Source organism: Pipistrellus hanaki (assembly GCF_964339955.1).
Source record: "Pipistrellus hanaki genome assembly, chromosome: 14".
NCBI lineage: Eukaryota > Metazoa > Chordata > Mammalia > Chiroptera > Vespertilionidae > Pipistrellus > Pipistrellus hanaki.
In genome coordinates this window covers 53,863,904-53,890,578 of record NC_140516.1, presented here as the reverse complement: position 1 = coordinate 53,890,578, position 26,675 = coordinate 53,863,904, and the positions used below count along the sequence as shown (strand labels likewise).

The window sequence follows — 26,675 nt, the reverse complement described above, 5'->3', positions numbered from 1 at the left end:
GTCGCCCGCGCCATCTTGGCCCCGGGCAGGCAGTCTTCGGCGACTGCTGCCCCTTCCCGCACAGGGGCCGCCATCTTCGGTGAGGGTGAGACGGGGACGGAGCGTGAGGAGGCGGTCTGGGGAGAAGCGAGCGGGAAGGGGAGGCAGGAGCGGGGGTGGGGGGGCGGCAGTGCGTTCCCCGCGCGGGGCCGGCCCGGGCGGGACGCGAGGCGGGACACTCACCGCAGGACGCCTTGCCCGCCGCGGAGTCGCAGTAGCCGCAGTGGTAGCCGGCCCTGAGCCCCTTGTACTCCACCACCGAGGCCATGGCCGCCGCCGGGGTGGGCGCGCCGGCCACGCCTCCCGGCGCCGGGCCGCCTCAGGAAGCGCGGGGCCGGCGGCGGGGCGGAGAGCGCGGCGCAGCGCAGCCGGCGGCGCGTCCCCGGCCGCAGCCCCGCGCCCAGCCCGCGCCGGCGCCTCTTCCGGGGCCGTCCCCACCGGGCCTGCCGCACCCCGCTGCCCTCGCAGACCGCATCACGCGCCCCCGACAGCTCCCATCTGCGGAGGCGGAGGCCTGTCGGTCTCGGTTTGAGAGTTACCGTCTCAGGTGGGCACTGGCCGCCATGGAACCACCTGGAGCTTTTGCAAACCAGCGGGCACTCACGTCGGTGCCCGTGGGCTCGTCCGCTTGCGGGCACCTGCCCATGGCCGGATAGGTGACTGTGACGCTTTTAAAGGAACCGGCCAGAGCCCGCCGCTGCCTCGGGCCACCAGAAGCCCAACGTCACCATGAAGAAAAGCTCGAAATCTAGAGTTTTTAATACGATTTTTAAAATGTTACTTTAAGTGAATTTTCTTGCACAGTGTAGCCAAACAAAACTTATACTCAGCCCGTGGGCCTCCAGTTGCAAGCACTGTCCAAAAATGAGTGTCCAACAAGGTAATATTCCTTCACCTGTACCTTGTGCGCACAGACCATTTAAGCCTGCCCGTCCTATTCTTCCGAGTCTGTAATAAACCTCATTTTTTTTAAAGCTCATTTTCTTATTGCAGCACTTAAAAAAAAGTGAAATCATGAAACTTGGGGAAACAGAGGTAAACCTTTGAGATCAGTTTCAACATTCCTGACCCAAGGCCCACCCTGCTGGGTATGTGCCTAGTTAAGGTGAAGAGATTCTTGGTGACCAGTGACCTGTTAGGTTGCTCAGCATCATTTGTGCCGCACATATTGGGGACAGAACAAGGGGTAGGTATGTGAGGTACAGCCAATTTTCAGGGCCCCTCTAAGCTTCTCCACTCCAGCTCCTTACTTGAAGGCTCCTTGCTAGATACCATATTCTTAAGACAGACTTCATCCATCTTGTTCAATTACAACAGATTTGCTTTTTCCCAGTTCTTTCCTGGCTCGGCTCTCATTTTGAATGAAAGGGCCTGTGAAATGTAACAGCAGAATGCCATGCTCAAGACAAAGAGTAGAAGATCTGGGGCTTTTCAGTCTTACATTCTTGTCCCACTTCACTTCTGCCCAACCTTATCCCACACCTTAAACCAACGCCAGCCAGGGCACTCCAGGGCATACCCCAAGTCTTGAATAATGATAATGTCCAAAGTCCTAGGCATATGTTTTACTCATTTGATCCTTACAGTTCACAGCATAGAAAACAGACCAGAGAGGCTAAATAACTTGCCCAGGGTCATACAACTAATTAAAGAAAGGAGGAAGAAAAGGTGGTTAAAGTGAATTGAAGAGGAAAAGATATGTCTGGACTTAGTAGGACAGCAGTTCCTGAACATCTTTTATTTTGCTAAAGATCAGAGACAGTTTTCATCTTTGAGGCCCAAATGAGAAAATACAAACCTTCATTTAGTTTCCCCCTTCTTGCGGGGTAGGGTGGCAGCACTAATATAATTTCTTTTTATTTTAAAATTGCCAGTAACAGACAGTTAACTTTGTTTTTAATTCTTCCAATTAATTTTCAATCACTTTAAACATATTAATAAAATGACTATCAGACTAGATTTTAAAAAGGCCCAACTATATATTATCTACCCAAATCACCCATTTAAATTTATAAACAGATAAAAGAGGCAGAGAAAGATATACTGTTAACACTAATCAAGGCTGGAATAGCTACATTAATTTCAGACAATGGAAACCATCAGAGCAAGGAAAATTAGGGATAAAAAGGTGCATACATAATACAGGGATCAATTCTACAAGAGAACCTAACAATCATTAATGTATATGCACTTACCACAGAGTGGCAAAATATGTGAGGCAAAAACTGATAGAATTGCTCGGAGAAAATGATGAGTTCACTAATAGAAATGTCACCACTCTCAGTAATTCAGATCCATCAGGCATTAACTCAATAAGGACATAATTGAAAGTAAATACCATCAATCACCTGAATCTAACTTGACATCCACAGAATAGTTTATTGAACATAGGAGAATACACTTTATTCTCAAGCTCACATGGAACATTGGCCAAAACAGACCATATTCTGGCTCATAAACACCTTAAATTAAAAGAATAGAAATAATGCAAAGTATGCTCTTAGATCACAATGGAACAAAACTAGTAACAGCTGAATACCAAAATGCTTCTAAATAACACTTGAGTCAAAGAAGTTTCAAGAGAACTTGAGAAATATTTTGTACTAAATGAACATGAAAATACAACTTACTAAAATGTGGAATGTAGCAAGAGCAGTGCTTAGAGGAAAATGTATAATACTGAATGCATATAATTGAAATCTCAAATCTAAGCCCCTAGGAAACTAGAAAAAGAGCAAATTAAATCCAAAATAAGCAAAGAACAAAAAGCAAAAATAAATGAAGTTGAATATAGTAAATCAATAAAGAAAAGACCAATAAAGTTGGTAAAACTCTAGTAAGGCTAATCCTATAGGATAAAAGGCTAATACACAAATTGACCAAATAGTGGAAAGACCGATTGCTATGACGTGCACTGACCACCAGGGGGCAGGTACTCAACGTAAGAGCTGCCCCCTTGGTGGTCTGTGCACTCCCGTGGGGAGTACCACTCTGCTAGAAGCCAGGCTCATGGATGGCAAGTGCAGCAATGGTGGCAGGAATCTCTCCTGTCTCCATAGCAGTTAGATAACCCTCAAGGGCTCCTGGACTGGGAGAGGATATAGGCCGGGCTGAGGACAACCCCCACCCCATCCCAAGTGCACGAATTTCATGCAGCGGGTCTCAATTAAGAAACTAGAAAAGAAATTATCAATGTCAGAAATGAATGAAGGACCATCACTACTGATCCTATGAACATTAAAAGGCTAATAAAGGAATAGTACAAACAACTCTAAGTCCATATGTATGATAACCTAGAAGAAATGAATCAATTATTTGAAAGCTGATCTACCAAACTCCACAGAAGTGGATAATTTGAATAGGCCTATATCTAAAGAAATGGAATCAATGATTAATGATCTATGAGAGAGGCATCAGGCCAGATGGGTTCACTGATGAATTCTATCAAACATTTAAGGAAGACATTCTACCAACTCTACAGTCTTTTCCAGAAAATAGCAGAAGAGGGAATTTTCTAACTAATTTATGAGACCAGCATTACCCCAATACAAAAACCAAAGACATTACAAGAAAGGAAAACTAAACAAATATCTCTAGTGAACACAGATGCAAAAATCCTCAATGAAATATTAGTAAATGGAATCAAATACTGTATAAAAGAATTATACACCACCACCAAGTAGGACTTATTTCAGTTAAGCAAAGCTGGTTTAACCTTAGAAAAGCAATTAATTTAATTGCACCAACCAGCTAAAGAAGAAAAATCAAATCAGTAGATGCAGAAAAAGCATTTGACAAAATCCAACAGCCATTCATTACAAAATCTCAGCAAACATCGTACTTAATGGTGAGAAACTAGATGCTTTTTTGGTAAGATCAGGAACAGTGAAAGGATGTCCCCTCATAACTCCTATTCAACATCAAACTGGAACTCCTGGCTAATGCAATAAATAATAAAAGGAATAATACCTTTTATACAGGTATAATATTGGGAAGGAAAAAATAAAATTGTCATTCACAAATGACATAATTGGCCAAATGAAAAATCCCAAAGGATCAATAAAAGTATCTTGGAACTAATCAATGATAGCAAGGTTGCAAGATACAATGTTGATTGGAATTTGAAACTAGAAACAATACCATTTACATTAGCACCAGGAAAAAACAAGAAATAATTAGGTATAAATCTAACACAATATGTACAAAATCTATTAGGTGAATGGTCAGCAAACTCATTAGTCAACAGAGCCAAATATCAACAGTACAATGATTGAAATTTCTTTTGAGAGCCAATTTTTTAAACTTAAACTTCTTCTAACACTACTTCTTCAAAATAGACTCACCCAGGCCATGGTATTTTGTGGAAGAGCCACACTCAAGTGGCCAAAGAGCCGCATGTGGCTTGTAGTTTGCCAACCACGGTACTAAGTATACAGGTTAATGCGGATTATTTTCAATAGATGGAGTTACACATATGTTGATATATATGCCATTTGATATATATGCTATTTTGATGTATTGACAAGCTTCAAGACTTCAAATTTTCTGAAGGTGTTAATATTATAGATATTTTTCCTTAAAAATGTCGAATTTTGTGCCAAACAGCATTTGCAGGAAGTTTTAATTCATTATTTTGAAGAAAGGTGCTGCTGAGTACTTCAGGAAGCTTATGGTGAACATAAGAAAGATTAAACGTTGCTCAGCAAACAATTTCAGATCATTTATAAGCAACGGGGACAATTTTAAAGGAAGGGAAATGGGTGCCACATCAACTGAACTAAAGACACATGGGAAACCGAAAAGTCATCAGTAAAATGTTGCTTCAACGGCACAAAAGAAAGTCTTTTTTGCATGGAATTGTGACTGGTGATGAAAAGTGAATTTAAGAATTCCAAATGCAGCCAAAGCCGGTTTGGCTCAGTGGTAGAGCGTCGGTCTGCGGACTGAAAGGTCCCAGGTTCGATTCCAGTCAGGGGCATGTACATTGGTTGCGGGCACATCCTCGGTAGGGGGTGTGCAGGAGGCAGCCGGTCTTGACGTTTCTAGCTCTCTGTCTCTCTCCCTTCCTCTCTGTAAAAAATCAATAAAATATATATTTAAAAAAAAAAAAAAAAGAATTCCAAATGCACATTATCATGGGTTGATCCAGGTCAACCATCAACATGGACTGCAAGGCCAACTCGCTTCGGAAAGAAGACAACGCTCTGCGTTTGGTGAGATCAGGAAGGTGTGCTATATTCTTAGCTTCTACAACCAGGTGAAACGTTTATACTAATCACTACCGACAACAAATTATTAATTTGAATCACACTTTGGTGATAAAATGACCAGAATGTGCCAGGAGACACGGCAAAGTAATTTTGCTTCATGATGACGCACCATCACACACTTCAAAACCAAGAAGTATTAACCCACCCACCGTATTCACCAGATCTTGCTCCTTCTGATGACCACTTGTTCTGATCAATGGCACATGCACTTTCTGAGCAGCACCTCAAAATATATGAAGAAGTGGAAAATTGGGTCTCTGAATGATTTGCCTCCAAACAAGAAAAGTTCTATTGGGACGGTATCCATAAATTACCGTGTAGCTAGCAATGGACATTATTTTGAATAAAGCACTTTCAATGTTTCTCTTGAAATTATCGTGTTTTCTTTAATTACAATATCCGCATTATTAACCGATACACCTAGTATATGAGGACAACTACAAAACTCAGATGAAAGAAATCAAAGGTGTAAATAAGTGAAGAGAGAATCCATGCTCATTTATAGGAAGATGAATATTGTTAAGATGTCATTTCTTCCCAACTTGCTCTTTTGAGTCAATGAATCCTAATCAAAAGCTGAGCAAGTTATTTGTGGATCTCAACAAAAGGATCATGAAATTTATCTGGAGAGGCAAAATACTCAGAATAACTAAAACAGTGTTAAAGGAGAAAAAGTCAGAGGACTGACACTACCAGACCTTAAAACTTACTATGAAACTAGAGTGATCGCATGGTGGAGAAAGAACAGGCAAAGACAAGGGAACAGAGCACAAAGCCCAGAAGCAGATCCATACACAGTCAGCTGATCTTGGATAAGGAGCAAAGGGAAGTCACTAGAGAGAAGATGGTCTTTTCAACAAATGGTGCTGCAACAACTGGGATCCACATGCAAAGTAAGGCAAGCACAGACCTTAACCTTCCACAGAAATGAAAATGATCCTAAGCAAAAAAATAAATAAAACCTCAACTGCAGTTCTCAGCAATAATAAAAACCCAATTAGAAATGGCCAGGAGAGCCGAAACCGGTTTGGCTCAGCGGTAGAGCGTTGGTCTGTGGACTGAAAGGTCCCAGGTTCGATTCCGGTCAAGGGCATGTACATTGGTTGCGGGCACATCCCCGGTAGCTGGTCGATGTTTCTCTCTCATCGATGTCTCTAGTTCTCTATCTCTCTCCCTTCCTCTCTGTAAAAAATCAATAAAATATATTTTTTTTAAAAGAAAAAAAATGGCCAGGAGATCTGTTTTAATTATAATGATGGGAACCTGTCATAAACTTGTCAAAACTCATGGGATGTACAACACGAGTGAATCTTACACTACAGGCTTTGGTTAATAACAACATATTAATATTGGTTCAGGAATCATCATCTTTCCCAGGCAGGACTTCTCATAAGTATTTAAATCTATTTCATGATTTCTGACAAAAGATTTAAAATTAGGTATATGATAAAATACTGTATGTGATAAAATATGATAAAGTTCTTTTTACATTTATCATTGAAAAACAACTCAAGCCATCTTTTGCTTATGTTAGGGCAGTCTAGTCTTGCTCAATTTGTTTCAACCTGATTTGCTTATCAAAAATATTTTTTATCTCCCCGGCTTATAAACATTCTTTATCCTCCCAGTTTCTCTTCTCATGAAAGAGAAACAATGTACAACATAGTATTTAAGTGACAAGTACTTTTAATTCCAAGTGATTCTCTTTATATAAGTTTTATTTTCATTAAGCTGATTCCTTAAAGAGAGGCTCTAATTAATTAGCTGGTTTGGCTCAGTGGATAGAGCATTGGCCTGAGGACTGAAGGGTCCCGGGTTCGACTTCAGTTAGGCACATGCCCAGGTTGTGGGCTCGATGCCCAGGTTGTAGGTATGCAGGAGGCAACCAATCAATGCTTCTCACCATTGATGTTTCTATCCCTCTCCCCCTCTCCCTTCCTCTCTGAAATCAATAAAAATATATGTATATAAAAAAGAAATGCATATTTTTCTTGGTCAAACCAAAGACTTTTATTCTGCTTTCACAGGAGCCTTTTAGCACTTCACACAGTGCCTGGCTCACAGTCGGCACAGGCACGTGCACCTCAGACACTGGTAAGGTTCCAGACACCGTCATAAAGCAAGTCTGAGCCTTTTGCTAGTGGAGGGTCTTCCTCTCAGTTCGTACAAAAACACATCTGTGAAGTGCACTAAAATGAGGTGTGCCTGTCCTGTATTAGGCACTTGTTATGGTAGGATGATGCAGTCACGTCTAGGTATTGTAAAAGTTTTGACCTAATTAATATCACATGAATTTGACATCTGAATGGCAAATTACAGTATCTTTTAGAGTTTAGGAAACAAGTGATTAAAATGCAGATTGAAATTTCCATTCAGTTCTTTCTATGAAATAGGAACCACTTTCATGACTTAATATTTGAAATTCTTTCATTTAAGCATAAAATATCCGTACTTACTTTTATAACTTTTTTCTTAAAAATTTTTTTTAGAAATAGATGGGGGAGAGGGAAAGAGAAACATGAAAAGTCAGTCCCAAATCAATTCTCGAAACAACTCACGCTAGAGCCTGTTTCCCGAGACCCTTCTCCAAATCTAGCATAACTTCTCTTTTTGATCTTCTAGATCGGCCTGGGCCAAAAGAACTCAAGATCCTCGAATTGCAGTAGGTTCCTAGTCCCCACTAGAAAAGATTAAGGTGAGGAAATACTTTTACCATGAATTTGGGAGCCAGTAACACAGTGATAGTTATCACCAAGGTGAAAAGGGCCTGGGGCTCTGCCTGTCCTGTTGGTTCACTGAGCACCACTGCAGGCCTGTGTCCTCCCTGGGCTGGCGAGTGAGGGACCACGACATTAAGCGTGTTGTTACCGCAACTCTTAAGTGTCATGAAAGGATGGGGTTATATTTGAATGCGTATGTGGAAGGTCTGAGGAAGTGACGGGTAAGCTGAAACCTAGAAGTGACAGGTGTAAGTGCCGCAGTCAGAGCTGCGACCTCGTGTGTGACTGCAGGGAAAACAGGTGGAAGGAGTCGGATGGGGAAGAACATGGCTCTTGAGGAACAGGAAGTCGTGTGGCTGCGGCAGGGGAGCGATCCGTGACTCACAGGCGATCAGGAACCAGATTAGAGCACCACTCGGACAGTCAAGGCAGGAAAGTGACGGGCTCAGATCTGTAGACATGGCTGGGGCAGAGGGAGAGAAGTGTGGGGTCAGGGAAGCCAGGGAGGCTGCCACCCCAGGGCGGGGTGTTTTGAGGTTAGAAGTGTCAGGACTGAGAAGGGCAGGCTGAAGACAACACTGCAGGGAGAGTCAGTAAAGGGTCTGTGGCCTGAGGCTGAGGCAGGCACAGCAGCCTTGTCCATTCCTCTTCCCCCTCGAGCTGGACCCTGTGAGGCCACCTGGTTCATACTCTAGAGTCTAGACCATCCCTTCCCAGCAGCCCTCTCTGTGACTGCTCTACCTCCGGTGACAATTTCTCTGCTCTCCTCCCGGCATCCCATTCGAAAGACAGAACCAGCAACGCAGGCAGAGGGAATGGCCGTGAAGTCGGAAGAGAATGAGGGTTAGTCAGTCACTTGGGGACACTCAGCTAATAGCTGGGAAAGGGAGGGATGCAAGCTAGCCTCAGTCACATGCCTTTGTCCACAGCCTGGAAGCCAGAAGGAAAGAATTTCAAGGAGGAGCATGGTCACCTCCAGAGAAAGCTGCTGAGAGGTCAGAGTGACAAGACAGAGGTGGGAGCACCGAATCTGTCCGGTGGCAGTCACCTGTGACCTAGAGTGGGGACAAAAACCCAGCCGTAGAGGCCTGAGAGCAACATAAGCAGCGGGGAAGTAGAGGGGGTCGTAGGTAAGTGCTTCAAGTCGCGCTGTGGAGGGGAGAAAGGCAGCGGAGGCTGCAGAGGAGGTGGTCGAGAAGGTTCCTCTTCTGTCCAAAGGCGAGGCAGGCTGACGCATAGCGTCACGCTGACGGGTGACCCAGTAGCGGACGTTTTGCTGAAGCAGGAAAGGGAACTTGAGCATTTGCAAATGAAGCTCTGGAGGCTCAGGGAGCACAGGTGCAAGCTGGCTTTGGCCTAGGAGGGCAGTGTTGGAAGACGGGTCTGGGAGAACGTGGTGGTGGCTATGGGGGGAGGGTGCTCCTGAGTGACTGCTTCTGTTTCCTCGAGGAAGTCTAAGGCCAAGGCTTCAACTAGGAGGGACCCTGCGGAGGGGAGAGGCGGGTGAAGAGCAGGACTGGACGCAGCGAAGAGACCGAGGGAGCATGGTGTGGGAGTGCCAGGCCGGGCTGGCTGCCACTTGAGATCCGTGCCATGGACTATGATAGAGAGCAGCCGACTTAAACAGTTCCGATACGTCCCTCTGACCAGCGGTTGGGTGGCGTCCATTCTGTAGACGTGAGGAAACAGTCCAGTTTCAGCAGGAGAGAAAAACACTTCATAAACATAAACTGTCTTTGACTTGTGGTTTGCCAAAGTGGAGGAGCACTACTGTCAACATCAAGAAATGCTGGAAGATGCTTGGGAATACTTTATGGTTCCAAAAGAGGACTTGGACACAAAGGGAGAGGAAAACAGAATACAAACTGAAAAATCAGATGGTGCTAAAAGGTGGGACTATCTAGTGTCTGAGAAGGAGCTGGACCAGATAAAGAAACACATCCACCGGACAGAGCGAGCTAGAGGCCTCCGAGACCACAAGTATCGGCTACTTCCTCAGAAGAGCCCACGTGAGACACTTACCCCCAGAACATTCACCCTGGAGGATGAACAGACGGAAAACATCCAGAGAAGACCCAAAGCTAAAACCAGACAGCACCAGGTGGCCTGGGTGCAAGAGCAGATGCAGAGACATCGAGATCGCATGATTCGAGGGCGAGAATTTGCGGAGCAAAGAAGTCAAAAACGAGAGGCTCAGAAACTGGGCGCCCAGGCTCCTCCTCCCCTAAAGCCTCAGGTGAGGAAAGAGGAAGTGAAGGAGTTTAAGCGGGTCACAGCCTACCCCCTCATCCAGCCTCCCTTGGAAGTGACCATCCTGAGGGAGAAGTCCGAAAGAGAGAGCAGCAGTAAAAAGCCACTTCGAAGACAGCTCTTGAGGATACCACCATTTCTGAGGAGTCAACTAGAAAATAAAATCAAAGCTTTCTAGACGACTGTATTTCTTTTTTAGGCAGCGTACATGCATAGTTGTTAGTGCAGTTAAAACCCCATATCCTAGTTTTGTTTCCAAGTGCGTCAAAATGGAGGGAGGGGGGAAGGAGTTAAACCATAAACACAAAACTTGACCTAAAACCACCATCTTATTATAGCTCACAATTCTGCATCAAGAATTCAAGCAGAGCTCAGCTGGGCAAGTTTCTGCCCCTGGAGCCCCACCGGAGCCACTTGAGGACACTCAGGTGATGGCCGGGCTAGTCTGGAGGGCCCATGCGTCCCCTACAAGTCCTTGACAGGAACGGCCAGAAAGCTGGGTAGCTGGGCTAATCCTCTCCCTCCGTCCCATCCTGTGTAGATGCAGAGCCTCGTGGTGGCTGAACTTATTACAGTGACTCGGGGCTCTGACAGGCCTGCCCAACTCTATAAGGCTTCTCCGGACCTGGCCTCGGAGCATCCCTTCTGCCAGACTGTGCTGCTCAACAAGCTGGCAGGCCAGCCCAGACTGAAGGGAGAGGAAACAGACTCTCCCTCTCTAACGTGTGCAGCACATTTTAATCTCCCGCTCCCAACCTCTGAACGGTCGTCACCCACAGAAGGAACAAGGCAGAACACCTCCACTTCTGCAGCACAAGCTCTAGTGGGAGAATAGGGACAAGGGAGGAGGGTGTAATGGATGGGGCCTGGAGCCTGAGGACGCACCGGGACGGGAATGCCTCAGGCAGCAGGGCAGTGAGGAGAGTGGCCTGCACCCCAGCAGCCACCGTCCGCACAGAGGAGGGCACAGCCCTGGCCTGGGAGAGCCCCACAGGAAAGGGATGCGGTGAACAGGGTGGCACAAACAGGGTGACTAAAGCAAGAACAGGTGCTATTCAAACTCTGGAGGGAAAAAGGCTTTAGGCGTTACCTCAGTTTGCTTTTTAAAAGATGGCATCCATCAGTTGTTTTGTTTTTCAACTTAGAAGTTGAAAGACGAAAAAGTGGTCCCTAATCAACCTGCCCAGGTAACTTCTGTTGACAACTTTTAAAAACAATGAGAAAGTACATGGTTAGGAAACTCGGATTACCAAAAGGTACGAAATGCCAAGTAGCAGCTTTTCCACCTTGGTTTGAAGAAAGTAGCCACTCACATCTCGTAGTGGGGAGTGTCTGAAACAAGCAGAATGGAAATGAAGGGGATGGAGAAGGCAATAGCCAAAAAATTATAATGTTAAGACCACACACGTGATTCTGTTTACGTGAAATGTCCACAACTGGCAAATTCCTGAAGATGGAAACAGACATAGAGACAGAGTGGGTCAGCGGGGGTCAGGGCTGAGGGTGAGGAGGGCAGGGTAACTGTTCTCAGGCTGGCTGTGCTGACGGGGTGACTGAGCCCTGGAGGAGACCAAACAGGGAAATGCACTGTCACTGGGGGAATGGCATGCCATCCTCTCAACCAGGCCGTCTAACGACGAAGGACTAGCTTAGAGGAGGAAGTGAGCCGGTAACAGGCGGAGACCCAAATCGTGAGGGGCTAGGCCGTCACAGGAGCCCAGGCCTTTCACCCTGGAGGCCACGGGGAGTCCCGTGTGGGAAGACGGGGGAGAAATCTGAAGGCAGACAGGAAGCGGGCACCAGAGGGATGAAATGGAGAGACCAGGGGAGAGTGAGTGACCATTGAGGGGGGCTGTGGGGTAAAGAGGAGAATTCACAGCCCCCGAGGGAGTGGGCAGAAAGGCAGGCTGTTCTCCGCACGTCAGAGCCTCGGCCGCCGCTCCGGAGCTGCGTGGAGAGTGCAGTCCGTCTGGGGAGCTTCAGGAAGTGATGTGTCCACCACACGAGGGTATGGTGGAAGGAAACCCAGGGAAGTATCAGACACAAGGATGTGGTTTTCGAGAAGCGCTTTTCAAGTGTCAAACGCAAGCACGTGTTCACTGGGTCTGAGCTGGAAAGGAAACACCGGGAAGTCTGGCCTAGACCAACGTCAGCAGAGTGGGGGGAGGAGGTGCTGAGCGGCCAAGGTTAGGACTGGACGCTTTGGAAAGTGGTCCTACTTACAGAGGAGACCGGACAGGAACTTACGGGTCCTGGTCACTTTGCTGAGATGAGATGAGATGAGATGAGATGAGATGAGATGAGATGGTGGAGGGGAAAGCACTGAGTGTGGAGAGGGAGAGGGATGACTGGCAAGGCGGAGACCGAGGAGCAGGGGAGCTCGCCCCGAGCCTTCCACAGACAGACCCTCCAGCTGTGACACGGGAGGAGTGAGCAAGGGCTGATGCAGAAAGCGGGACGGGAAAAGGAGCCCACTGTGGACTCAGACCACTGGGCACAGACCCAAAGACCCAGCAAAGACCATGCCCCGGGAGCAGCAGTGTCTGCCCAGGTGTGGTTCCCTCTAGTGGCCAGTAATCTCGTGGACAGAGGATTGGCAAGACAGACCCACGGTTGGCTTTCTGGGAAGGTGGTACAGCCTGGCTTGGTGAGGACCGAGAAGCTGCTTGTGTATAAATCAGGCTGAGTCACATGACATTGCTGATACTTGACCACATTTTATCAACAAAACTACTTTCTGTGGCACCACCTAAGAGTGTGGACCTGACCAGCTGACATCACAGCTCGGGTTGTAACAAGGACCATAATGATGTGTAGGCCACTGCCTGCAGAACTAGAACTTCCCGTGGGAGAGGCCTGGAGAAGGAACTAGCAGAACAAAGAGGAACTACACTACTTGTGAACATGGCAGTGAATTCCTTTAATCAAAGACAACCATGACAAATCCATCAACTATCAAAAGCTACAGTTTACTAAAAACAATCTGCCTTTAAAAATGTCAATCATACAATATATACAACGCATGCTGCTCTCCTTTCTGGATGTCACTATCCATTTGAGTCCTAAAAGGGGGAGGGGGAAATAGCTGGTTAACAGTTTATAAATCAAAGGGTGACTTAATTTACATGAATGCAGCCTAACAGCTAGCCCTCCTCAGTGCCTAGGCCCAGCTCGCCCATCACACACCTACCTCCCCGTCCACACTCCCCTCTCCCTCAGGATCCCAGAACAAAAGCCGCTCAGTTAACTGAGGCACATTTTAACTCTCAAAAGCATACAATACTTGAGCTAGAAAAAGAAACCTCCCACTTCAGGGACAGGTTTATAGATCTGTCGGTAAGGCAACTGTGGCCGAGTGTGAGCAGGCGACTTGCCTGCCATCGTAAAGGAGCGGAGCCGGTGGAGTCCGGTCTCCGAGGCCCCCACAGCTGCTTGCAGAAGCCAGGTCACCACGGAGCCTGCATGCTGCAATGTTCTCCTTCACAGAAAGGCAGAATTCCCTCACCCCATCGCTCATTTCCTAACTGCATTTTGAGGTGATCCTCCTCTTCTGCTCTGCACCCACAAAGTAAGCAAACCTAACGGGACCCTGGACCAGACTGATGGGAGACTTCCATATTCACTGATGTACCGATGTGTCATGCAGGGTTAAAAAAGCCAAGCAGGAGGTCACTGCTCTGCCTCTACCTCGGCCCACCTGAAGATCAAGGCCACCGGTCCAAAGAGGGGACCCGCCACAGGGCCTGCCCGGCCTTTGTCACCAACACAGGGAGGCAATGGGCAGCAAGACCCATACTTCCCCAGAACGGGCCGACGGGAAGGTGGATGCCAGGAGCGCGTGCTAAAAGCCCCGGTTGCCCCGAGGAGCCTTACCTTCAGCTGCCGTCAGCACTCAGGCTCTGCTGGCTGGGGCCGGAGACAATCACGGGCTCCGAGATCTCAAAGGTCCTCACAATCTCCTGCAGAGCAAAGAACAGGTGGGCTTACAGGCAAGGGCGGGCGAGGCGAGGCAAGGCGAGGCAAGGCGAGGCGGGACCACCTGTGGGCAATGGCGGAGCTTTACCTCCCAGTCGCGGTAACTCAAAGCTATAATCCCTTGATTCCTGATTTGGGTGTTTTGGTCAATGCCCTCACTTTCCTCATTAATATTAACAGGCTCTGTTTGAAAGACAAAAGTTTTCAAAGGTTATTCAATCAGAAGAGGTAAGCTACACAGGAACGGATGAGTAACAGGAACGAAACCTGTATCGAGATGATCCTAACACTACCTACTGATTGCATCACTGAGTTACAACGTTGTTATAGTAGCAAGTCATCCATCCATTCGTTTCCATTAAAGAAATGCAGTCGAGTAACGCAGCCTACCGCAGGGAAACCCTGCATCTCTGCGTAGCAGCCACGGCGCTGCGCCCTGGCGGTCTTCGCTCTACCCGAGTCCTGCACAGGAGCACTCACTCAACTAAGAATGAAAGATCCTCTCGGGGAGAGGAGGAGCTGGCATCAGGAGGAAAGAGAAAGGAAACTACAAAAATAACTGCAATTACCAACTTTCTAAATTAGAATTTGAGGGAAATTATTTGATTTCTTGTTCATCTTGACAGGAGTAGATGTTGAACCAAATCAATGATATAGGTGAACCCATTGTTTTAAACTGTGGCCACGTTTTCAGTATTTTCAGTTGGTTGAGCAAGATGCAGCATGACAAGAGTTTGTTTCCTAAGTGAGAACTCCCTCACGTTTAGTAAAATGCATAAACTCTAGTACCAAATAAATCTTCTTTAAAACTAACTCTTCTGAAGATAGGATCATTTACCTATTATTGGCAGTCGGTCTTGGTCAAGTTTTATTCTTGCAAAACCATCCTAAAACACACACAAAAAAAATGATTTTAGAAGACTACAATTTAGAGCCCATAATCACTGGATAAAAAAATTACTCAGAAAGTTCTATATCTCAGACAAGGGAACTGTAAGATCAGTGAGGCGAGTACATGGACAAGACCAGAACGTTCTTCTTTCCACGTCTCCCGGGCCTCTCAGCTTTCCTACCTGACACGCCTCCACCCCAGGATCTCGTGAACTGAACTGTCTGCCTCTTTGTCCGATATAAGTATTTTTTTGCACACTCACATGTTTTGTGCATAATTCTATCATTTACCATTGACAAAATATGCCTGATACCATTTCTGGGGAAACTTTAGTTAATGCAAGATTTCTTTCTCAGGTTAAGATCACATTCCTCTTACACGTGCTGGACAGCAATCTGTCAAGGCAAAGACAGTCTAATCTCCACAGCACTTTACCTCCTTTAGAATAACTTCCTGCTCAGAGCTAGAGACTGCTGTAAGACCTCCTCCATGCCCCTCACTCCACTGCACCCACCTTGTCACTCTCTGTAGACACCGGGTGGGCAAAAGCAGGCTGCAGTGTTTATGTGGAAAAGACAACAGGTAATCCAGGGCGCCCACAGCCGTAAGCCTCCTTCAGCCCACCTCCCACATTACATCACCAGCTGTTAGGAGAGTACGGGACAGGCCCCTGGCCCTCCCGAGGCGCCCAGACACACGGAGATTCTTACATGACACGACAGCTCTCGCACGCAGGGCGTGTACCGGGGTCACCACAGAGCTCTCTAACCCATAGTTCCACGCTCACACTCTGCCAATCCTTTCACTAAAATTACAAATGGGAAAGCAAGCACCTAAACTTTGAACCTGTTTTAGCCGTTGTTTCTGCCGCCAGGTCAGTTCCGATTTTCGACAACGGGTCTGCATTCACACTGCTTGGTACAAACCCTGCTGCCAGCTCCCTCCAACGCCGTTATTATTTCTCTCTTAAAAACTCATAAAAGCAATTAGAGAAACAGTCTTACCCTTACGATGAAGGAGACATGGAAGATGTTTTCCACTGTTCGAGGGAAGGAATGTGGGTCGACCACGAAGTCAAAGAAGGACATGGGAGTGTCGGCTGCAGACAGAGGAGAGATTCTTCAGGACGGGGCGTGGCTGCCGCTCACACTAAGCCCCACGTCAGTGCCTGCTGTGGGGCGTGAACAGACACAACCCTTCTGGGGGCAGTTTGGCAAATCTGTTAAAGCCAGGCATGGCCCCTGGGCCCACCCCCCGCCCCCAAGAGCTGACCTACAAAAATATTAGCATCTGAGGACAAAGTCAGGCCCCGCTTCTTCACTCTCGCCATTTTCAGGGAGTGAAGGCTGTAAAGGACTCACTCGCCTGCTGCAGAGGGGCTGGCCAAGGTGTCTATGACACAGCTGTCCGTGGGGACCACGGACAGGACTGAGGGCACCCTGTGCACTGAGAGGAATGTGTCCACAATGCTGCAGAACGTGTGCACTGTGATCAGCTTTGAAAATCCCATAAACGTCCTACTGTGTGCCTATTCCTAGGACTGGCCTGACTGAGACCATGTGAGGGTCCACCCGGCACGTTCTGCGGCGGCTGCTCCGGGGGTGAGGAGCAGTGGGATGGGTACCGCGGACTCATTTCACATCTGTGTCACGTTTTATTTTTTACAGAAAAACACCCATTGTTTAAAGAGAAAAAAGTTACTTCACCAGCATTCTCGGTGGAACTTCTAAAGGGAGGAGCCTCACTACACACGTATGCCAAAAGGATCAAAGTGACCGAACATTACTGTCTCCCACACGCCTCTCACGGGGCGGCGAGAAGGGGTCAATGGGGGAAAAGGGGGACATGGGTAATCCTTCCAACAGCAAAGAAAAACAGGAGAGAAAATGCCTTTTAAGTAAAAACAGCTTCTCGGTGAAGTGGACACACCTCCCAAACAGACCGCTCCCCTGGAGCTCGGCATCATACTCACGATCTTCCCGGAAGTACGTCTGCAGCAGCCCCAAGATCCTCTCCACTTCCTTTTCCGTGGCTTCCTGCTGCGATTCCTCCATTCTTTTCAGCTGAAAACAAAGTCCTCATAAAGCCGGCTGACCGCAGCGAGCCTCCTGCCCTTCCCCACGCGACTCCTCTCCGCGTCTCCCCCGGCTAGCTGTGCTTATCGCCGTCTTAGAGCTCACAGAGCTTTGCAGGTACATTCCACATCAGTTCCTTACCGGGGAGTAAGGTGACCAAACCAACCACCTTCAGGCCGAGCGTAAATACCCATCCCAAAGGGACTTCAGAACGGCGGTCACACCTGGGCGTGGTTTGGCCTCTGGGCACAGGTGCCAGGATGTGGCTGCCACCACGGGGAGGAGGAGAGATGCTATGGCATCCCAGGGGAAGAGGCAAGGATGCTGCCAAACATCCCAACGCAGCAGACAGACCCTCGAAAGGAACTCTCCCCCCACCTGCTGGCAGTGGATGCTGAGAAATCCCGGCTTAGGACGGACCTGAAGTATCGGCTGCGGTAAGACTAAGACAGACGGTCAATCCAATAAAAGGTTCAGAGGCTCAAATACCAGGATTATTTAAGTGACTCCAGACCCTAACGGCTAGAAGAGGTGGCCAAACTTCATGTCCATTGCACCAATGGCTATTTCCACGTCAGGTGCTGTTAAAAAGCTCGATTAAGACAAACCTGGACGGGCATCTCCCGCTCCTTCTCCGACGCGCAGATCCTCCTGGGGCGCTCGGCGCGCGGCTTCGGCACGGGGCACTCTCCCTGGATGGAGCCCAGCCTATGGGGAAGGTGCTTGGGTCTTTTTTGGTTCCTTTTTAAGTGAACTGCCTCACTCCTGAGAGCCGTCCGCTGGGCTCAGACCAGACCGGCATCGGCGAGCCAGGAGCGCCCAGACCAGGCCTGGCCGGGCCGGGCCTGACCCGTTCCTGCCCCGCTCTTCCCCACCCCCCAGCCCCGCTCTGCTCCGCCTGGCTCCCTCCTCGCCTGCGCGGTTTGCCTGACCCTGCTCTGTCCTGCACGGCTGCTGTCTGGCAGACTCCGGCAGAGCCGGGAAGGGGTACGAGCCTTCGGACAGGCGTGTGGGGAGGCGCACATGGGACCAAGCACACTGTCAGGCTAACGGCTCGAGCAGAGACCACGGGCTTCCTGTCCCACTACTTCCCAGAAGGCCCACGCAGACGGAAGCTACAACAACACATACATCACACAGAGGCCGAGCCCCCAAGAGTTCAGACCCCCATGGCCCCTGCACTTGAGCAACCAAAGGACAGCGTAGGCAGGTGTCTCGTGCACTGTGGGTCCCACGTGGGGACGGAGCACCCCTGAGGGGGACACCTGGCCCTACAGTCACAGCTCCGCGGAGGAGGTCCTGGAGGCTCCCGGGTTGGGGGGAGAACAAGCCTCCAGCTGGGGGGTGGGAGGACATGAGGCCAGGGAAGAGCCGTGGCGGGCACAGGGCTGTGCAGGGCGCTGCGGCAGGCGCTGGCTGGCCAGTGACTAAAGGGCGACACTGCCCAGGCCAGTGCACACCCAGGAGTGACAGAGCCCAGCCCTCAGCAGCAAAGAGACCTGGACTCTGTTCACAGCAAAGGCCCACACGGCCCTCCGCCTGCTGCTGGACACACAGCCTCCAGGTTCTGAGGACTCAGGACAGACGCCCAGACCCCACCTCATGAGGAAACGGGGGGCGGGGGGGGGGGGGGGGGGGGCCGGGCCTGGGGAAGGCGCCTCCGGGAACAAAGTCCCCTTTTGCATTCGTCTGGCAGAGAGCCCTCTGGTGCGGGCTGAGCAGGAAGTTAAGACAGAAACGAGTGCATTCAGGGAGAGAGAAAAACTTCAACATCAGAGCTGTATCCTAAACTGAACTGGGCTGGTCACATGGCGTGACTCAAACAGCCTTCCAACAGGACAGTGCCCATCTGAGAGGAAGCGTGTGACACGCACTTCACACGTGTTCTACTCACAGCGCTGTGAGAGGCATCGTGTCCCTCACAGGACCTTACAGAGGAGACAGAGCGGCCGGACGCCTGGGCTGGAGGCTCCCTCCCCACCAGGTCCTGCCCTCGGCCTTTCCTGCCGCAGCTAAACCCACACCAGCCAGTGACAGTCTAAACAATGTCTAAACAATGGCTCCCGGGCGTCACCTCTGCAGCATCAATAGCTCCAGTCCCTACATTCAAACACACGCATGGTCTGCCAGAGGCTGGCCCTCGGGTTTTGAAAAGGGCCTTACAGGAAGTGGAATGTATGGGTTTTATTAAAGGTGTTTTCTGCCGTTTTGCCTGATATTCTCCAGGAGTCGTAGACGATGAACTCAAAGTCCGGGCTGTCATCCTCGCGGACCAGCTCTTCGGCCTCCAGCGGGTTCACGCCCATGTGCGTCAGCTGCAGGACGAAGGGACACGGTTAAGCCACGGCGCCAGCGCACACGCCACCTTCCTTTACCGCGATCGGCTCTGCACGTGGTGTCCCACTGCGGGAGGTCTTCCCCACGTGGACGCCGGACAGCTGTCAGTCTAGGGTTTTTATGGGAAGCTTTCAGACGTCTGGGACTTACTCTGACGTGTTATTTGAAGTACAGAGCTCCATCCTGATAAAAGCAATTTGTAAAAAAGATGACCCAACCTCAGGTCACTTTCCTGAGCGGTACTTGAGTGTGCCTTTTAAAAAACACACTAACTTCAAAATAAAAAGGTTTTTTAAAAAACAGAAAAATGTAAGATTTGAAGTTTAAGTATTTAAATTTTTTTTTTTTAATCCTAAGGTTTTAAGAACAACAAACAATGAATTTATCTGGTCAGATCTCATGGTACTAAATCACATAATGACATTTAAAATACCCAGGGGGAAGGTCACTGTCCCAGCAGGGACGCTGGGCAGAGGTGAGCACGGAGCAGGATAAAAAAAGAACAGCAGACAGAAGGTCTGGCTGTGCTTGTGGGGGCAGATCCGTCACCGAGAAGTGCTACCATCTCAGGTAACAACAGCCACTCAAACTCATTAAGAGGCAAAGCAAAGCAAAACAAAAAGCGGGGGGAAAAAGAACCCCACCAAAAACAAACGAAAAAACCCCAATTGTATCCATGTGGTGCTGAAGTATCTTCTCAGACTAACACCCGCCCACCAGCCCTGACTGGCGGCTGGCAAGCCTGCCCCCTGCAGTCCTGGGCAAAGGTCCCCGTCACCGAGAATAAACTGGAAACCTAATGAGTTGGCGGGACTGAGGAGGCAGAGTGGCCATTTGTGTCCGGACAGCCCGGTTCCCAGCTGCTCCGAGCTCCCGCCCAGGCCCGGCCCGGCCCAGCCAGCCCTCCCGTCAGTCTCACGGAGTGACAGCTCTGAAGTGACGGCTACCTGCCATGGACAGAAGCAGGGCAGACAACTGGATGACAAAGCCTTCTCTAAAGATCCTGTCGCTCTGAACTTACGAGAGTCTCCACGTATCTCAGCATGTCGAAGGAGTTCAGGTCGGAGCGCAGCTGCTTCGCCTTCTCTTTGCCCAGGTCGGAAGCCAGAACCAGGAAGTGGGCGTCCAGCACGGCTTCCCGGGCTCGGGACACTGTTCGGGAGACGGCGTTAGTCACACGTGCGCCGCGAGGCCCCTCGTCTGCAGCCAGCACAGCACTGCCCGCCGCCCCCGCCGGTCTCGCTGCCGACGCCGCCGCGCCAGCTCTCCGCTCTGGCAGCAAACTGACCAGCGTCCGGACAGCCAGCCAGCCGCCCATGCCCCCCTTCTACTCCTGGAACCAACCACCACCTTCCGTCACCGCGGTCTAACACAGCCGCTTCACAGAGGGCTTTCCCGACTCCAACACCCAGCCCGCCACTGTCATCACGTGGGCAGGGCCAGGTCAGACTGCACGCCCACTGCGCGCTGGCTGGGCCCCCTGCGCGCTGGCTGGGCCCCCTGCGCGCTGGCTGGGCCCCCTGCGCGCTGGCTGGCCCCACTACGCTGACTGGCAAGCCGTAGTGGTCAAGGAGCCTGGGCTGAAACAGGGTGAGGGCCGGGCATCTCAGCGGCACCCTGCAGGTGGCGAGCAGTGACCTCTCAGGACGGACGATCCAAAAAGATGGGACAGAGGACATGGGATGGAAGATAGGCTACTGCATGCCGGCAGTGTGGGCCAGAGAATCCCCCTAGGAACCAGGAGGCCAGGGTCTGATTCCAAATCAGGACACATGCCTGGGTTCCCGCTCCATCCCCAGTAGGGGGCGTGCAAGAGGCAGCTGATCCATGATTCTCATCATTGTTTTTCTCTCCCTTCCTCTCTGAAATCAATAAAATGTGCATTTTTAAAAATACAAGCTACAGTGAGCAATTTAAATAAAAGGAGACAGGGGAATGGGAGGGAGACAGGAGGAAGCCTGGGGCGAGGAGGGGAGCGGCCAGAGGGGAGCGGCCAGAGGGCAGCGGCCAGAGGGCAGCGGCCAGAGGGCAGCGGGCTGAGGGTGGGCTCTGGGCCCCCGGGGCGGAGAGGGTGTGGAAGGAAGCGGTGGGAACAGCCGAGGCCGAGCGGAAAGGAAGCCCCGGGCGATGCCCAGGGCCAAGACCACGGTCACAGCAGCACTGGATGCTGCCGGGATGGGGACGGGCCGACCCCCGCCTCTCCCCGCTTCCAGAGGCTGGTCCGGGGACCGGTTTGCAGAGAGAGGCGGCAGGGAAAGGAGGGGCAGAGAGAGCCGGGGCGGCGGGAAAGGCGCTAGAAGGAAGTAAAGGAGAAACCACCTCCAGTGAACAGGGTGTTGGCCTCCTCCAGGACCTCGGTCAGCCTGTCGCTGGCGTTCAGGATGTCCTCCCGGTTTTCTGTTTCAAAACACAAACTGGGCAGTGGGCCGGCCACCCCTTCACCCCTCCACTCCCACCCCCAAAGGGCCAGACGCGCACAACCCGCGCCTCCACCCCGCGCCGGCCTCGTTTGAGCCAAAAAGGCGCCTTGGAGAGGGCGCGCCCGGCGCCGGGGAGCGGCTCCCTCCACCCGCCCGCCGCCCACAGCCCCGGTGCCCGCAGCCTGGCGGGCGGGACGGTCCTCCAACTCGGCGGCCCCGGAGCCCGGGCCACACGCGCGCAGGGACCCGCGCGGTGACAGGTCTCCCGGCTGCGCGCTCCGCGGTGCATCCCGCCGAGACCCGCCCCCGCAAGGTCCTGCGGCCCGAGGGGCACGGGGGATGCGGGGCCCCGTGCGGAGCCGCCCTCCTGCACCCTGCGCCCGGGCCCCGCGCCCCTGCCCCGCGCCGCCCGCTTACGCTGCACGGAGGTGATGAGCGCCCGGTACTGGTGGCGGATCTGGCGGCACAGGCCGTGGTCCGTCTCCGCCTCCAGGCTCGCGGGGTCCAGCAGCTCGTCCCCCGAGTCCGACGGCTCCCCGTCCTCCGGGCTCGGGCGCTCCGGGGCCTCCCTGCGCGCGGGCGCAGCGCCGCGGCGGGGCCCCAGCGGGGAGCGGGAGCGGGAGCGGGAGCGGGGGCGCCCCCGGTGCGGCTCGCGGGCCCGGCCCCGGCCCTCCGGCCGCCGCCCGCTGCTGTCCCCCGACATCGCCGCCGCCACCTCGGGCGGAAGTTCGCGCCAGAAACTGAAAGCCCGAGCCGCGAGCGCGCTCCCAGCGGGTCAGCCCGGGGCGCCGGCGCACAGCGCTCCCCGCGGCCGGAGGCCGGCACTGCAGCGGCAGTGGCGTCGCGCGCGGCCTGAGCGCCCCTGGAGGCGCCGCCGGGAACCGCAGGGGCCGCGGGCCCGCTGCTCAGCCCCCGCACCCACCCGCCAGGCTCCCAGGGTCCCCGCGCCCCAGCACCCGCCACGGCTTGCAGGTCCCGGGCACGCAGTGCCCCTCTGCCTGCGGGTCCGCACCCTGCGGTGTCCGCTTGTGACTGACTCTCAAGCTGAAACATTGGAAAACACGAGGCACAGGGGGTTATGTGCAGTAAGTCAGGAAGACAAACCTGTGAGCTCCATTCCGTGCACTCTGGCTTTTACTGCAATGTCGTCTTCCCAGAGTCGTCCTTGGTGCCGAGGGCACATTCTCTCACGGGAGCAGCATGACCACCGCGGCCTGCACACGTTTCAGTCTCAGCATCACGCCTGCTCTTCGCTGCGGCCTGGCACCGAGACCCCAGCCACCTGCTCCCTGACCTCTGAAGGTTCCTCTGTCCCTGCTCTGCTGCGAGGCAGATGGCGGATGCGACCTGAGTTCCCACCCGTGCCCCCACGTGCCATCCGGCAGCCCTGGGCTCTTTCTCCTTCCCCTCGCTCCATCCTTAAATTCCCCCTCAACAATGAGAAACCTGGTCACTAAGACTGTGACTATACCTACCCACGTGCCCACCCCTTTTTATTTTAAAAAATATATATATTTTATTGATTTTTTTTACAGAGAGGAAGGGAGAGGGAGAGAAATAGAGAGTTAGAAACATCGACCAGCTGCCTCTTGCACACCCCCTACTAGGGATGTGCCCACAACCAAGGTACATGCTCTTGACCGGAAATCTAACCCGGGACCTTTCAGTCCACAGGCCGACACTCTATCCTCTAGGGCCAAACCAGTTTTGGCTCCACCCCTTTTTTAAATATGTTTTTATTGATTTCAGAGAGGAAGGGAGAGTGAGATGGAAACATCAATAACCACAGAATCATCAATTGGTTGCCTCCTGCACGCCCCACATTGGGAGTGAGCTGCGGGGAGGCCCTGAGCCACGTGGCCCGTGCTCCCCACGGAGCAGCCTGCCTAGTGGGCCCAGGAGCGCCCACCCCCCACCCCCCCCGCCAGGGGAACGCAGCCAGGGACGAGGCACAGACAGGGGAGGGAGCAGCAGGGAGCTCCCTGGGTTGCAGGCCCCCCGTCCGGCTCCCTCTCCGCTCGGGGCTCAGAGACATCGGGAAGGGACAGCTTGGTGTGATGAGGCCAGCAGACGCTGGCGAGGATCGATCTGTGTTCCCCTGAAGCCCTTCGTCTCCCCCTCCTCCCTGTCCTCCTCCTCCTCCTCCTTGTCATAAGGCTGCTTTGTTTTGAAAAGTGTCCGGTCCTACCCGCCCCCCCAACATAGCACTGCCCCAAGTCACTGAAGGTGCAGTGAAGGCAGTGGAGACTGGCTCTGGAACCTGCCCTTCGGCCCCTGCCTCCGCCCCGGCAGAGCCTTCTGGAAAGCCAGGCCGGGTCAGGTTGCTGGCGGCCGCTGCCTGCCAGGCCGGCGTCCCGGCCACAAGCCCCAGCACATTTATAGCCGCTTCCATGTGATCCCGGGCAGACGACGGGCCAGGGCGGCCGGAGCCGGTGCGGGGACACCGCCCGGCCCTCCTGCCGGGCCGGTAAGTCAGCCGGACACGGAGGGAGGAGGGCCTTTCCCTCCAGGAGGGCGGCTCGGCGCGGGCTCGGCTGCTGAGACTGCAGGGGTCCGGCGTTTCCGGTTCTTTCTTTTTGGTTCGGAAGGGACATGAGAGGCAGCTCCCAGCCCCTCCTCCCCCCTGCAGGTCGCCTTCTGAGCACAGGCTGAGCCTTCTCCCACCAGGCAGCCACGGCCCCTGGCCCAGACCCTCTCGTCCCTGGAATAAGCTGAGCGTCTCCCGGCCCCCCGGGCTCTGCGCTGCAGGTCCTCAGGTCGCTGGGAGGCGATCCGAGAGGCCCTGGGAGGTGTGGGGACGGTTATTTTTAACCTCCGGCCGGTGTGGGCTCTGCAGGGGGCACCGCCTCTCAGGCTCCCACAGCACGGCCTGGCCGATGCCAACGCTGCGGCTGCCGAGGGGCGCTGCCTGGGACCTCACACACCGGGGGTCCTGGGCCGGACGGGGCGTGGGTATAAAGGAGGCACAGGCCGCAGTGAGGTGAGGCCGCGGTGCTAAGGGCCGGTGCTGACCGCTGGGAGAGTCCCACAGCCAGTCTGTGGCACATGGAGGAACGTGTGTGTGTGTGTGTGTGCGCGCATGTGTGTCCAGTGTGATGCACGCTCCACTGAACAGAAACGTGGACGGGAAGCCATTTATATTTTCTTTGTTAATCTCACCTGAGGCTATTTACCCAGAGATTTTTAGAGAGTGGAGTGAGGAGGAGAGAGAGAGGGAGAGAGAGAGAGTCATCGATGTGAGAGACACATCGAAGGGTTGCCTCCCCCACATGCTCCCACGGGGCCGGGACAAACCTGTCACCCAGGTACGTGCCCTCAACTGGGAATCGAACCCGTGACCCACTGGTGCTCAGGCGGACTCTCTGCCCCTGAGCCCCCGGCCAGGGCCAGCCCGGAACTCCCTCTCCAGGTGCTGCCCCCAGTCTGACGGTGACACCTGCGGAGAGGGAACCAGGGCACCGCCCGGCTGAGCTGGTGGGGGTTGGCCCCGTAGAGCCGGTGGCTGTACGTTGGCTGTTTTGTAAGGCCCACGCGTGAAGCTATACATGTCCAGGGGCCCTAGCAGGAAAGAGGCCCCCATCCCCGGCTCATATGAAAGAAAAACGGGCCCCGGCTGGTGTGGCTCAGTGGTTGAGCATTGACCTAGGAGCCAGGAGGTCACGATCTGAATCCCAGTCAGGGCACAGGCCTGGGTGTCGGGCTGGATCCCCAGTAGGGGGCGTGCAGGAGGCAGCCGGTCCATGATTCCCTCTCATCCTTGGTGTTTCTCTCCCTCCGTCTCCTTTCTTCTCTGACATCAATTAAGAAACAACAACAACAAAGAATGAGCGTTTTCAGAGCGAAGGACAAAGGCAGGTCCCCAGATGCCACCGGCCCAGAGGTGTGGCTTCCTGGGCGGGACACTGGGTGCTCATGGCCGCCCCCAGGGGGCTGCTTAACAAGCCCCGGCGTGGGGGAGGGGTCGGGAGGGGGATGGAGATGGGGATAGGGGTGGGGAGGGGGACAGGGACGGTGATGGGGGTGGGGGGACGTGGTTTTGTGGGTGACAGTGAGGTTAAGAACCACACTTCCATATTGCCCAGTCCGGTCGGCAGCTCAGTTGGCTGAGCATCATCCCTTAGTGGTTTGATACCCTGTCAGGGCACCTGCCTAGGTTGTGGGTTCGATCCCTGGCTGGGGCGCCTCTGAGAGGCAACCAACTGATGTTTTTCTCACTCACTCGAGGATTAAGACAAAAATAAAACAAATCAGATTCTGTGTTTACAGCGGTCAGTCCCTCGGAGCCCAGGCCTGGACTGTGCTTCTGCCACCTCCGGTGAGGCTCACGCCGGGACCCGCAGAGCTATTTGCGGCTCAGGCTTCATAGCAGAGTGCTGACACACCGGCCGGAGGCAGGCAGTCACAGGATCCCCGCGTGCGCGTTCATTCCGGGAAGAGCGTCTGGAGCCCTGGCTGGCCCTGCCCGGGGCGGCTCACCTCTGGCATTGGCCGGGGGAGCGCCCTCACCCGCCCCGGCCCCGCCCCCGCCGTCCCTGTGCTCACAGAGCCTCCTCCCTGCGGGGCAGAGGGAGGGCCGGGGGACACGCGGGTGGACAGGAGGGAGGGGAAGGCCCCGCTCCAGATCCCGACCCCGGGGAGCACCAGGCGGGAAGAGGGTGCCCACAGGGCTTCCTGCCAGAGGGGCAGGTCCGAGAAGT

The 26,675-nt window shown here is 52.6% G+C and overlaps 3 protein-coding genes across 8 annotated transcripts in view; 1 reads left to right on the top strand and 2 right to left on the bottom strand.

The window, feature by feature from the left end:
• The window catches only part of ATE1 (arginyltransferase 1), a 40,410-nt gene extending 39,970 nt beyond the window's left edge, over positions 1-440 (bottom strand). For 2 of the 4 annotated variants that reach the window (XM_084904515.1, XM_084904517.1), the window contains exon 1: positions 223-439. In XM_084904515.1, the coding sequence (XP_084760641.1) occupies positions 223-307 (85 nt within the window). In that variant the 5' untranslated portion in view covers positions 308-439. Of the gene's footprint in view, positions 1-222 lie in introns of all 4 variants that reach the window. The other 2 variants (XM_084904511.1, XM_084904514.1) reach the window with 2 other exon arrangements.
• Positions 441-9,525: 9,085 nt separating this feature from the next.
• On the bottom strand, positions 9,526-22,727 carry NSMCE4A (NSE4 homolog A, SMC5-SMC6 complex component). Of its 3 annotated transcripts, none has more exons than XM_084904582.1 (11): positions 22,396-22,727; positions 21,875-21,955; positions 20,580-20,710; positions 19,385-19,536; positions 17,830-17,929; positions 17,119-17,209; positions 16,151-16,245; positions 15,093-15,141; positions 14,343-14,437; positions 14,153-14,238; positions 9,526-9,698 (listed from the first exon to the last, which is right to left on the bottom strand). In XM_084904582.1, the coding sequence occupies exons 1-10, from the start codon at positions 22,679-22,681 to the stop codon at positions 14,155-14,157; spliced, it is 1,164 nt and encodes a 387-aa protein (XP_084760708.1). In that variant the 5' UTR covers positions 22,682-22,727; the 3' UTR covers positions 9,526-9,698; positions 14,153-14,154. The 3 variants fall into 3 exon arrangements, with proteins under 3 accessions (XP_084760708.1, XP_084760707.1, XP_084760709.1); XM_084904581.1 differs by lacking the exon at positions 9,526-9,698 and adding an exon at positions 13,176-13,341; XM_084904583.1 differs by lacking the exon at positions 9,526-9,698 and adding an exon at positions 13,176-13,341 and having other exon boundaries at positions 21,878-21,955; positions 22,396-22,726.
• LOC311632699 (RNA polymerase I subunit H-like) lies at positions 9,843-10,457 on the top strand (the record flags this gene model as incomplete). Its single annotated transcript, XM_084904403.1, has 1 exon — positions 9,843-10,457. One exon carries the CDS (start codon positions 9,843-9,845, stop codon positions 10,455-10,457), a length of 615 nt encoding a protein of 204 aa, XP_084760529.1.
• Positions 22,728-26,675: the final 3,948 nt, after the last annotated feature.

Excerpts from the sequence above, each read along its gene's own strand:
- NSMCE4A (XM_084904582.1), bottom strand. The coding sequence starts at position 22,681 with ATGTCGGGGGACAGCAGCGGGCGGCGGCCGGAGGGCCGGGGCCGGGCC. Across the intron at positions 20,711-21,874 it reads CACCCTGTTCACTGGAGGTG|TGTCCCGAGCCCGGGAAGCC; the intron begins GTTTCTCCTTTA and ends TCTCCCGAACAG. Across the intron at positions 17,210-17,829 it reads AGCGGGAGATGCCCGTCCAG|CTGAAAAGAATGGAGGAATC; the intron begins GTTTGTCTTAAT and ends CTTTGTTTTCAG.